Below are 14,289 nucleotides of genomic sequence, written 5' to 3'. Positions count from 1 at the left end.
ATTCTACATATATATATATATATATGTATGTATATGTATATATGTTTATATTATTATTATTATGTATATGTTTATATATATATATGTATATTATTATATATGTGTATATATTATATATGTATATATATTATATGTTATATAATATATATGTATATATATATATATTATATTTTATATATATTATATATATATGTATATATATATGTTATATATATAATGTATATTATATTATTATATATATATTATATATTATTATATGTTATATATATGTATCTATATATTGTATTATATATATGTATATATATATTATATGTATTATATGTATATATTTATATTGTATATATATATATATATAATGTTATTATATATAATATGTATATATATTATATGTATAATATATATGTATATATATTATTGTATATATGTGTATATATATGTATATATATGTATATATGTATATATATGTATGTATATGTATATATGTATATATATGTATATATGTATTGGTATATGTATATATGTATATATGTATTGGTATATATGTATATGTATATATATGTATATGTGTTATAGATATGTAATATGGTATATATATGTATATGTGTATATATATGTATATGTGTATATTATATGTATATGAGTATATCTATGTAATGTGATATTTGTATATGTGTATATAATGTATATGATATGGTATATATATGTATAGTTATATGGTATTGTATATGTATATGTAATGTGTATGTATATGTGTATGTATATGTATATGTATATATATATGTATATGTATATGTATATGTATATGTATATATATGTATGTATATATGTATATAATATATATATGCGAGGATATATGATGTCTCTCATAATGTAACTTTCCCTGAACAGACTTCTGAATGTCAATTGTTAGAAAAGAAATGCATGATAAGGAATAATTTCTCAAACCTGGACAAATGTTTTGATTACAAAATGGTCGGAGAGAAATTTTTACAATGGCATCAGTTCTCATTGATATTTGTATTACTGCCTGCTTGTGAAGAACATGATGGGAATGATGTCCAGTTATATAACATTTACTTTTGAGAATGGGCAATTTCAGGATCAGCGGAAATAAAATTGTAACTGTAAATTAGCATCTATCAGTGATTTATGGATGAATATGATAGGTAAAGTAAATGAAAAAGTATTATCTCTAATACCTTTCTTGTCTTGCAGGAGGAAGGACCCCATGGAGGTGTGTGGCTCCAGGCACACCAATGCCACTCTGGAATTCCATGAGTGCCTGTGCAAGTTTGACTACAGGAACCTAAAGAGACGTCAGCAGACGCTGAAGTTCAAGCACTGTTTGTTGGCAGATGAGATGCGACGAATAGACAATTTTGAACTGTATATAATTATTGCAGTGGTGATAGGTGTTGTGATTATATTTAGCATTGCTGCATTTTGTTCTTGTAAATGGTACCTTCAGACTAATGCCAATCCGTGTTAGAGTGTCTTTAGTGTTCATGTTTTGCCAAGAAACAAAGAAGAAAAAGAAAGATGAAAATGAGGTTGTGGTGAGTTCGGCATCACATGATCTTGATTTGGGCAATGGTGGGCATCATGGACCCCAATCCGCTTGGTGCCTAATAAAGACACAGTTGACGGGAGTCCAGACACCAATCATACGAGAGCCGAACCTAGTGATGACGACCACAAAAGTTTCTGCATGAAGTTCTGTCTGAGTGACCCTGTGCAAGACTGTTGTGAATTCTTTGACTGTGACATCATGTGGCGCAAGAAAAGCATTTATGCCATACCAATATTTGGCCGTCGCAAGCAGCCTCCTCTGCAGCGAAGGCCAACACGGCCTGCTCCTCCACCTCCCAAAGCAGTGGTGCCTCCGGTAGTCAAGCACCCTGAACCAATTCATATAGGCTATGATGACGATATAGAGTGTGAACCTGTCCCTGAAGCACCACCTTCCCCAGAGCCTGTACGTGTGGACCAACCCAGAGCCATGTATGTGGATCCTTTGGCATTCTTGCAGAGACCCTTCTTGAAAGCAACCAAGGAAAAGGCAGTTGAAGAGGAGCCACCAGAGGCCCTGTACAGCAAAATGAAGGACTTCATGTTTGGTAAATCAAAGAAGAGTGCAAGCATGGCATCCCTCAACAAGTTGGGTGTGAGTACCAATCCAGACGCAGTCAGCACCACCTCAAGCAAGAAGAGCAAGTATAGTCGTACAGGCAGTCTAGCATCGCTGCATAACCTCAGCGATGAACAGTTAGACAAGAGCTACCAGAGCAAGAGGTCTATGAGCCTGGCTTCTCTACACATGGTTGAGGAAGAGTCATCCAGTAGAATGACCCCGAGAGGAGGTGCCAGCAAGTTGAATGTGGCCCGAAGTAGAGGATCTCTTCACAACATCTGCGAGGATGATGACATTCCCCCCTCACAGAGGACTGATGAATACATTGACTTGGAGGAAATGTCCAAGAGGATAGAGGCAAAGATGTTGGCCAACCAGAATGGTGCTGAACAGGTTGGAGTAATTGGAGCTCCAAGCGCACAGCCACAGGGCCCAGCTGCTAGTCCCCGACCACGCACAAGCCCACGACCTCCAACTAGTCCTCGGCCCCCAACTAGTCTCCGACCCTCAGTGAGCCCTCCAGTCTCTCCCCCAGTTTCAAGTTCCTGGACACCAAATTTTGTTCCTGCATCAGCATACACTGCACCAAAGAGCAATGAAGCAGTTCCTCTCCAGTCAGGTAGTGCTACTTACTCACCATCCTTATACAGAGCACAGGGCCCACAGCACTATGCAATGAGTGGTTCACCAGTTCCACCACATGCAGGTTATCCACAAGCAGAATACCCATATGGACACTCTCCTACAATGATGCTGGATGAGAATGGTCAGCCAAAATATTATCCTCCTGTGCCTGCCACACAAGACAGACCAGCAGTGCCTGCTAGACTGGCTGTTGGTACTCCAGTCAGTAACACTGGTACGTTGGGTCGTCCAAAGCCTGCAGTCCCTCCAAGGCCATCAAGTGGGTCAAATTCTCCAAAACCCAGAGGCAGCGGAGGCTCACCGAAGCCACGTGCTCCACAGCCACCCTCAACTTTAGGGAGACAGTCACATGTGGTTAAGCCAACGGCTCCCCCTCCCCCTCCACCTGTTACAACCCCCATTGAATCTTCACTCTGAGTGAAGCCAAGTGAGGTGAATGCAAGATTGTATAGAAAATATTGTATATAATGTGTATTTTTAATGCCTTTTGACAGACTGCTCAAGGGATACTGTAGCCAAACTTGTAGTATTTTCAGTTTTCATTTGGAAACAATAAGGGCTATCCTTTTATATCATTATTCCTTTATCACATTGCAGGGTATCTGTAAGGATACCTGCCATAATTTAATAGCACATGTATCAGAAATCCATTCTAGACTGTCATGTATCATATATGAGGGTAGTTTCTTTTTGTTCTGTAGAAATTATCAAGACATTGTCAGCAAAATAGTTTCATCCAGACCAAAGTTAGAATAGAAACAGTTAGTGTACAAGGTATCATCAACATATCATTCTAAAGAGCAAGTTGACAGATGTGAGAATTACTTCTATCAACTAGCAAATGGGACAGTTCCATATATTTATGTTTATGTTTATGTTTTATATATTTTATATTTTATTTTATATTTAATTATTTATATATGTTATTTTGATATTTTATATCGATATTATAATTTAATTATATGAATTATTTATATTTATATAATTTATATCATTTATATTTATATATTTTATATTATATATTATTATTATTTATTATTATTATTATTATTATTATTATTTATTATATTATTATATTAATAATTTCAATTAATATTGTAGTGTCTTTATTTTTACAATCTGAGTTTTTTTATTTTTTAAACTTTGGAAAATGCCCTTTGGGTTTCCCAGTGCTCAACTTTAATAATCTTACTTTGTGCAGTTTATCTGTGACAAGAACGTCTTTCAATGTGATCAGTGTCAAGTTATACATGGTAATGCAGTTGCATTTGCTAAGTATTCTTTGCAAATCATATGAGTTATATGCATATATTTTAACATTTCAAATTTTGGCATAGAATACGAGACGGTGCATTCATCGTCCATGCAGTTATTGTGAATCGTATTTAAAATCCTGTAAATAATGTACATATTCAGTGTAAAGATTTCATGTTAATTTTGGAAGGGCCAGTGCTAAGGTGTGAAGGAAAATGAATGAGATTTGGAGAAAGATGAATCTCTCTCTTTTTTTTTTTTCTTTTTCTTTTTTATTTTGTTAGTTTGTACTTGTTTGTAGGACTAATACTTATATTTTAATATCTTTGAGGTATATGACTAGATATTTAGAGAAGGGAGTTTGGTGTACTGTGTATTGCCTCTCCCTAATGTATCGATACTACTTTGTCAGTGGACCAAGGTGCATCGTTTTCACCTAGTGGATTTAAACAGGGATCATACAAGATGCTTTAGAGATGTCTTAGATGATTAATTAAATGTTTTTTTTTTTTTTCTTTTCTTTTCTTTTTTCCCCTCTTCTCTCTTTTTTGATTCCATCTTCTGTTTGCTGCTCCTATTCTTCGTTGTTTTTTATCACTTTCTATTTTGTTTTACAAAATTCTCTCAGAGATGGATGTCTGAAGAAGACATATTTAACATGCATTTCTAGTAGTGGTTTGTTATTAATGGCATTTCAAAAAAGTGTCTAGTCTTTTTTATGTAGATTATTGAGCTAAGAATGATGTAGGATTGTGTGGTAAATTATTGCGACACACTTCTCATATGTATACCATTATTCAGATCCATTACTTTGTGATTCTTGTAAGGAGTAGGTAAGAAGTTATTATTTATTATCATTTTTTTCTTTCTTTTACGAACTCGCTGGTAATGTTTTTTTATTGGTTCTTATGGCATTATTCAAAACTACCTTTTGTCTGAAAATGGTACAAATGTGAATGCACTAGGTGCATGTTTGTACACTTCAGTGTTTATCAAGTGCTGTGATGATCTGAGTTGCAAGTTCTATTAATCGTGTAATGTGGGTTCAACAGAGGGTATTTATGTTAATAATTATAACTTTGTATTAATTGAATGTCTTTTATTTATCTAAAGCTGGGCAAAGTTCATGGAGAAGGGATAGGTCATAGTTTCTTTAATTTCCTTCCTTTCTTTCAGCTCTAGTAGTGATTTTCCTTTCGTAATTATTCATCTACCTCTTCCTCTTGTGGTTTTACTCATCCTCAACTGTCATCTATTTGTGCCCAGTTGATAATACACTAACTTTCTTTTCATAAGTTATGGTAAAAATAATTGTTCCAAATCACTTGTGTTGCCATCACTATTTTTATATTATTTTACTGTTACAGTGATTGTAGATACTGCCAATATATAATAGGGATTTTACCCATACTAAACAATTGTGTTTTTGGTTATGTTCACAAGATGTCCTTTTTAAATGCAGAATGATAAATTTTCCTTTGATAGGAAGCTGAAGAGTTATGGCTGGTGTAATGTATAGTGGAATTTGAAGACCAAGAGGTGCACTTTGTTAGAGAAATTTATCTCTTACAGTTTTTAAAGATATTTTATGTTGTAAATATGTGCTATACTTTGTAAATTGAATTACAGCAAAGGGGACAGATGCTTACTATTTTTACAAGGTGTACTTTTTCTCTATTCATGTAATTTAATGTATGCAAGTTAGTGTTGGGTGTTACAGTACATAGCTTTATGATGCAAGTTTATTGTGGAAACTTAAGACTATATTTTGGCATATACAAACTTGAAGAAAATCATAAAATACAATTTGTTAATGCAATTTTAGATATTATGGTAGGTGCTAAATAAAAGATTTTGCATCGGAAAGTGAGTTACATGAATTGGAAAGTGACCTTTATTCTTAATTCTATTCAGTATTACTTAGAAGAAGGTGGTTATGCCAATCACTGTTAAGGATGAGGAGACTGCTCATTGCTGCAATATCATTATGGAATAGTATTCAGCATTGAGCATTGTATTCAGTCAAGGAGTGTAGGATCAGACCTTGTATTGGATGTGCTATGTGCATGTATGTGGTTTTAATGTTAATGTAACACTAATGTCCTTTTGTGTTATGATGAAAATACTCTTTTTATGGACTTATGAGAACTAGTTTTTTATCAGAGGGAAAATTTCTTTTGTGTAAGTTCCAGTCAGTTTTTAGTGAAGTATAGCAGCTTGCAGTGTTCTAGAAGGAAAATTAATCAATATTATTGTTATTGTAATGACTAGTATTGGTTAGATGAACATATCAAAGGCAGTTCATGTTGATATAGTTTTGAACAGAATATCATCAATTTTTTTTTTATTGGTAAAGTAACTGTGAAGGTGGTGTTAAGGGAAGATTGTTGACAGAAAATGTACCATACATTTTACTTTTTATGTAAAGTAGATGAATTACAATGGGTTTATTGCATAAAGCACACTAATTTCTCCAGTTATTGTGTAATTTACTCATAAATTGTCAGTACTTCATATAGCTCTTGCCAGCGACTGCGTCTGGAGCCTTGAAAAATGTTTTTTTATCATTATTATTACTTTTTATCTGACTGCTGTTAAGTTTGTTAAATGTGATACTGTATGCCATACTTACTATTTTTGTAGGCTGTCTCTAGGAATAAAAAATCAAAGACAATGTGATTGAATTCTTATTTTGTACCATGAATCCTTCACATTTTGTATATTCAATAAGTTAATACAATAAATATATCCTATACATAAATAAACTTATTTAATAAATATCGTGCTCATAAATATGCATTACACCTTACATATTTGTCAATCATATATCACATGAATTAATGGTGCTGTAAAAGGACAATTATATAATTTTTAAGTCTACACCTGTGCTAAATAATCACCTTTTCTGCCTTCCTTTGGGATATTGTAGACAAAGCCAAACACATCTGTGCCATGAAATGCAGACTATCGACAGTTCATTTCAGTTTTACTAGATTAAATAAACATTCTCTTTATACTGGTAGTGATTGGGGTTGGGGTTAGGAGGGTTAAAATTATAGCTTGACAGGAAAATGGGAAGAGGGAAGGGTAACACCTTATATAAGGAGCAAATGCCAAAATGAATTCGAGATTCTGGAATGGTTTGGGAGTGATACAGACGATAAAGATATGCATGGAAATGGTTGCAAAGTCTTTCCCGTGTGAACTAGACTTACGGGATTTAATAAGACCACAAATGACGGGGGAATGATGAGTGAACATGAGTAAAGGGGTAGAGGAGTTTAGTGGGGAATGACAGGCTACTGGCTTGACGCGAGAGGACAAGGGCGCTCTGGGGTAGATGACTTCATAACGTTACTATTACGTTCCTGTTATTATACCCCAGTGTTCGTGCTCCCAGAAACCTGGAGCTTTTCGAAGACAGCTTGTGCCATGGCCTTGATTCCGTCGTAGGTTTCCCGAGCTGTTGGCATGATTTGCTCTCTTGGCAGGATGAAACCGTAGCTCCCTGAATGGGTATATGTATGTAAGAATGGTATTTTGGAGTCAAAATGAAGAGAGAAAGAACAAACTTATTCATTGTAAATTAATGACTTTACCTATACTTTATTTATTTTTATGTGCGATGATTATCAGCGTATCAGAAGATATGACGAAAAGATTATGAAAGACCTTAACGAAAACTGAATTCTTACCACGCTTACCTTGCAAAGGAGACCAACACGAAGATAGTATAAATCACGCTCTATTATTGACGCCCGGAGAATAACTTATTAGGAGGTACTGATGCCAGACCGTAGAATAGTTTATTAGGAGGTACTGATGCCAGACCGTTTACTTACTGAATTTCCGCATGAAGACTCCTCTTTGAAGGGGTGCTCCAAGTTGGGAAGTTTGAGTAATTTGGAAGTAGTTGTGAGAACGTAAGAACACAGCCTATGCAATGTGGTAACCTTGATGGTTTCTTTCTGTATTAGGTGTAGTTAAGCCTTAGATATGTCCCAACAAAGGAAATAATGGAAGGGTTTTACAGTTACAGAAGCTTGTCATATAGTGAAACTATTTAAGAAAAAAAAAAAAAAAATTTGTGGAAAAAGGGAACGTTTACTTAGTTGTACAAACTAATGAAGAGTAGTCTATAACAGATCAGATTCAAGTAAATCGTATTTCTCCAAGATGAGTCATTCTGCTAACATCACGAGAGAAAAAGATCGAAAAAAAAAGAATAAAAGCAAAGACGAAAAACCTTTCTTACAAGTTTACTTTCCAGCATAGCCACGTAGGATATCCTCTTCTGCTCTCTCGACGAATTGAAAAAAGAGTCACTTCTACCAGATCCCTTCTACAAACACTACAAAAAGAGAGAGACAATATAAACTCTCGCATTATTCTAACTCACCCAGATCGCGGAGTTCGAGGGAGTAGGAGTAAGGAATGCCAACAGCTCCCAGGGCGTAGTCTCCGGAACCTCCTGCCGCCACATACAGCAAGTCGGGGATGCTTCCGATGCGGTATCTGAAGGAGAAATGGATGTCAAGAAAAGATAATAATGAAAAGAGAGAGAGAGAGAGAGAGAGAGAGAGGAGAGAGAGAGAGAGAGGAGAGAGAGAGAGGACGAGAGAGAGGAGAGAGAGAGAGACGGAGAGAGAGAGGAGAGAGAGAGAGAGAGAGAGAGAGAGGAGCGGAGAGGGAAGGAGAGAGAGAGAGACGGTGAGGAGAAAAGAGAGAGAGAGAGAGAGAGAGAGAGAAGAGAGCAATTGCGTTGAATGAAAGTTAAAAGGTTCTGAATTATGAAAAAACGGGATTCTATATTCTACAAGCTAATCTCTTAGAATATCTATATTGATTGGTTCTGACTTAACTGGATGATGTATGCCTCTTTTTAGGCTCATCAATCTGAAAATGAAGAATAAATATATCTTGCTTTCGCCATGTCTATAAAGAAAACATTCAAATTATCCCTACCTTCAACTTGAAGCGAAAAAAAATCAAACTAATAGATACCAAAACCAACGACTATAATAAAAAACTCTTTACACCATCTGAAATCTTTAAAAAAGGTAAGAATAAACAAAAATAAAAATAACAGAAAATAGATAAATAAAAAAAAGTTACGAAATAATGCCACAGACTCACTTAGTGCCATAAGATTCCTCCAGGGCGCTCGTAGCATTCAGTGCCACTTCATAAAGGTCCTTGTAATTTTCTGGCCTTTCTTGACTGAATCCCCAGGGAAGCATCCACATTTGGGAATAAGCGTGCATTGGACACGTACACCTTCAGCTGTTGGGGTAAAAGGGATAGTGAGAGTGGGAGAGGGGATGGGGATGGGTGAGGGAAGGTTTGGGGAGTGGGAGAGGGAGAAGGGGATGGGTGAGGGAAGGGTAGGTGTGGGAGTTTGAATGAGGAGGGGATTGGGGAGTGAAAGTTGGAGTGAGTGTGGGTAGGTGTGGGAGTGGGAGTGGGAGTGGAAGTGGAAATGAGTTTGGGTTTAGGAGTGTGTGTGTGCGTGCGCGAGCGCAGATGTGCATACATATTTTTTATGTATTAATATATTTGTATCTTTAAGTTTTCCGCATTGTTAAACGATCAAAGAAAACGAACAAAAATTAAAATGACAAAAAACGAAAAGCTTGTCCCATTATAAGGGTAACTATGCTAATATAAATAAAACAATTTTTACCACCAATCTAAACAAACAAATTTAACAAAGCAAAATAACAACCTACACTCTAACAACCAACGAACATGAAAAAAAACAAAACAAAACAAACAAAATATATATATATACCAACAAGAAACAATGGAAAAACCCTCATACCTGATCCTTATTCTCCATCAAGAAGTCCCTAATAGCTATCGTTTCGGGCTCGGAGAAGGCAGTCGGGCCGGCGTAGATATCACTGCAAGGATGACTCGAGGAGCCTCCTTCCATCCAATGATACCCGAAGTTGCGGTTGGCGTCTACCCCGATGCACCCGGGCGTTTCCGGGTTGACGGATCGGGTCTTTCTCCAAAGGCGGTCGTGGTGGCGGGTGTACTCGTAGCCTGTTGGTTTATTGTTAATATTATTGCTGTTATTATTGTTATTGCTGCTATTATTATTGTAGTTATTGACATTATTGCTGTTATTATTATAATTACTATTATTATTATTACTACTAGTATTATTGTTGTTACTAGTATTATTACTATCATCATTATTGTTGTTATCATCATTAGCATAGTTATTATTATCATTATTATTACTCTTATTATTATAATTAGTATTACTCTTACTATCGTCATCATCATCATCATCATTAGGTTCGAAATGTTAACCTTGATGAATGACGTCAGGACAGTATCTTCTTGCGCACTGTGTGTGTGCTTTTGGTGTGTTTGTGAGTGTGAGAATGCGCGTGTGCGTGTGTGTGTGTGTGTGTGTGTGTGTGTGTGTGTGTGTGTGTGTGTGTGTGTGTGTGTGTGTGTGTGTGTGTGTGTGTGTGTGTGTGTGTGTGTGTGTGTGTGTGTGTGTGTGTGTGTGTGTGGTGTGTGTTTTAAGAATATCTCTGCCTCTACAAAGACAACAACTGAAAAAAACACCAACACATCAACTAACTTATAAATCACCAATAAAAAAAAAATGACGATAACAACAACAAGAACGACAAGAAACAACCCTATATCCGTTATCAGTTCACCCCATGACTCATCTGCCATACGCACCGTCGGGGTTGGCCAAGGGAAGAATGTACCAGTCGAACTCATTGATAATCTCATGGTCCTCCCAGTTGAACTCGACGAGGCGGTGCAGGATGAACATGGCTGTGGCAGGGGACACCCATTCCCTGGAGTGGATGCCTGGGGGGTGAATGGAATGGGGGCGGGTGAGAATGAATGGGCGTGAGAGGCAGAACGAGGGCGTGAGAGGGAGCGATGGGGATATTTGTGCATATAAGTTATGTATACATACATTACACACATGAACACGCACGCACGCACGCACGCACGCACGCACGCACGCACGCACGCACACACACACACACACACACACACACACAACACACACACACACCACACACACACCACACACACACACACACACACACACACATATATATATATATATATCTATATAATATATATAATATTATATATAAAATGTATGATATACATAAGTATATAAGATATTAAAATGTTTATTATATATATATAATATATTATACTATATATAATTAATATATATAAGTATATAATATATCAATGTATAATGTATATATATATATATGTATCTATCTATATATATATATATATATATATATATATATATATATATATAGAATATATCTATATAATATATGCACACACAACACACCCAACACACCACACACAACACAACACACACACACGCACACACACACACACACACCACACACCCACACACACCTATAGATATATATATATATATAGAATATATATAATATATATATTATATATATATATATATGTGTGGTGTGTGTGGTGTGTGTGTGTGTGTGTGTTGTGTGTGTGTGTGTGTGTGTGTGTGTGTGTGTGGTGTGTATGTAGTGTGTGTGTGTGTGTGTGTGTGTGTGTGTGTGTAATCCATAATATATAATAGGTATATATTTATATTTATATATGTGATACATATAATATATAAAATATATATATATAATATATAATATATATATCTATATCTATCTATCTATCTATTATCTATATATCTATTCTATACTATTATTCTATCCTATATATAGATATATTATATATATAATATATATATATATATGTGTGTGTATATATATATATATATCTATATATATATATATATATATATAATATATATATATATATATATATATATATATATATATGTATATTTATAAACACACACACAATATCTATATATGTATAAAAAAGTCAAAGTCCTCACCTCCATCGATCCAAATGGCGGGCTTGTTCTCCCCTCCCGTGGAAACCTTGGCGACGCGCAGGGTTCTGTTCTCGAAGCTCTGGCCTATCTCGATGAGGCTGACGAGGTGAGGGTAACGGCCCTCCAAGTAGTCGAGGAATTGGTTCATATCTGAGGGGAAAAAGGGAGGGGAAATAAGGGCCTGTGGGATATTTCTTTGTAAAGGGTGGAACAAAAAAAAATGGTTTTATGAGATGTAGGAAGTACTGTTATTGGTAATAATATTAGTGAAAATTTGGACAGGTGCGATAGTAATATCAGTATTGGTAATGATAGTAAGGACTGCTTATGATAATAAAAATTATAATGATTATATGGTAATAATGATAATGATACTGATGATGATGATGATATCAAAATATTAATAACAATAATGATGATGGTGTTGATAATAATAACAATAATAATAATGATGATAATAATAATGATAATGTTCATGTTATGATACTAATCACAATAATAAGTTCATAACGATAACAATGCCAATAAAATGATCACGACCACAATATAATTACTAAAAAGGCAACAGTATAAACAAAACTCGAACGGCAGTCTAGTGACCCAATGACACCCGTGTATTATATGACGCGGAAACTCGCACTTCCCTTGAACAATATTTGGACAATAAAGCGGAACTAAATAGCGTTTTAATTTCCTTTTGTTATCCCGAGATAAAAATAAAGCGGGGAAGTGACCTACACGCTTGGAGGACAGGGCCGCCAGTGCTGCAGCTGACTTTGAAATGTTTATGAAGCACAGATAACGGTTATGGCGAAGGTAGCCGTGATTGACAACGGCTTGAGAGACGGCTGGGTACTTTTTTCGGTCTGTTTATCTTATTTTGTCGTTTGTTGTTGTTTTTCGTTATTTTAAGAAACTTTTGTTTGTTTTTATTAACGGTCTGTTTATCTATTGTGTTTTGTGTTTTATTTCTTTATTTGCTCAACTCGTATTGGAAAATAACGATATTACAAATTACACTGACTGGAATAACCACCAGGGGTAACGGAAGTTACGATGATGATGATATATGAAACTACCTAGAAAACTTTCAAAAAGAGTGAAAAAGATCATATTTACCTTCGGTAGAGTGATACTTCTCCCACGTCATGGGATGGCCGGGTCGGTTCCACAAAAGTTCATCCTCTCCCAATTCCTCGTTAATGGCGCTCTGGAGATCCTTGATAACCTCTTGGTAATTCAGTTGGTAGTCGGAGAACACTTGTTTTACCTATCGAAAAGGTTGAGGCGTTTAGGCTTTTGTAAATTATTTGTTTAGATGGATTAAAAAGTAATGACGTTATTTTTGGAGGAAGAAATATATATTATAAAACAGGTTTTCGATCTCTATTTAGCTTGTGATTATAATGAAAAAGTTATATCAAGCTGCTGCATATAACTTTATATATAACTAACTATAAAATAAACATCTTAATTTACTGAACCGACCCATTTCTCCTCCGTTTCCCCCCTTATTTCAAACGACTCACCTGTTGTTCCGCATCCGGAGGTGTCAGCACATCCAACTCGTACTCCAGCCTCTGGTCGTTGTAGCGCCAAGACCACACGTCCACGCCGTCAGAAGAATCCAAGGAGTCGACGACAGGTAACTGAGGCAGCGGGACGTCGGTGCGGAAGAGTTTATAGCCCGAATACGATACGGTTCCCTCTTCGGATCTTGGTTTTCGATTCCCTTCGAGCGGGTGGGATCTGGAAGTCCCGATGACGAGTGCTAGAGCGAGCAACGCCGGACATACCGTGGTTACTCTCATGTTTAAGTATATTTATATTCTGAGGATAGTTTTAAACGTTACAATGAAATGGATATATGTAGCACGAGTTGAGTTTACGCAGCGGCCAAGCCTCGTGTTTTCAACCGTACAATCCCACTTCGATCTGCTAGTTGTGTATAGGCATGAGGGTGGATGAGATATGGTGTCTGTTGTGCACACAGGCCGTCATATATATACGGCAAAGGCGAGGGGAACCTTTCACGCTCCGGAAATAAGGATTCCAGGGCCGGGCACTTCGCAAGCCGACCTTTTTTCCCAGATTTTTACCCTTGTGGAAAGTAACCTGTGTCACCCTCCCTCTCCCCTCCCCCTCCTTCGGCCTTCGTTTGCTCTCGAAACAAATGCACTGCACCTACTTCCGGGGGTAAGGGGGAGGAGGGGGTCTCCGGACATACGCTGGCGAAAGTAAACACTGGAGACCAGCCTCTCACCCCCCTTAGTGCGTTACATGCACATAAACGAATGTATTTACAAACCGTGGCACATTTCGA

At 36.1% G+C, this 14,289-nt stretch overlaps 2 protein-coding genes across 2 annotated transcripts in view; one reads left to right on the top strand and one right to left on the bottom strand.

Moving 5' to 3' along the window:
• The window catches only part of LOC119583445 (nascent polypeptide-associated complex subunit alpha, muscle-specific form-like), a 51,241-nt gene extending 47,613 nt beyond the window's left edge, over window positions 1-3,628 (top strand). The window contains 3 exon segments of the mRNA XM_037931934.1: window positions 1,216-1,492; window positions 1,494-1,596; window positions 1,599-3,628. Of these exon segments, the coding sequence (XP_037787862.1) occupies window positions 1,216-1,492; window positions 1,494-1,596; window positions 1,599-3,193 (1,975 nt within the window). The 3' untranslated portion in view covers window positions 3,194-3,628.
• Window positions 3,629-6,706: 3,078 nt separating this feature from the next.
• On the bottom strand, window positions 6,707-13,915 carry LOC119579077 (carboxypeptidase B-like). The gene is given in 9 exon segments (XM_037926812.1): window positions 6,707-7,538; window positions 8,430-8,545; window positions 9,167-9,294; window positions 9,296-9,526; window positions 9,852-10,078; window positions 10,739-10,873; window positions 11,967-12,116; window positions 13,086-13,236; window positions 13,496-13,915. Coding segments are annotated over 9 exon segments (1,554 nt in total). The 5' UTR covers window positions 13,778-13,915; the 3' UTR covers window positions 6,707-7,404.
• Window positions 13,916-14,289: the final 374 nt, after the last annotated feature.

The sequence above is a fragment of the Penaeus monodon genome, chromosome 2 (assembly GCF_015228065.2).
Source record: "Penaeus monodon isolate SGIC_2016 chromosome 2, NSTDA_Pmon_1, whole genome shotgun sequence".
NCBI lineage: Eukaryota > Metazoa > Arthropoda > Malacostraca > Decapoda > Penaeidae > Penaeus > Penaeus monodon.
The sequence above is the reverse complement of the archived record's forward strand: the minus strand, read 5'-3'. Positions and strand labels throughout refer to the sequence as shown.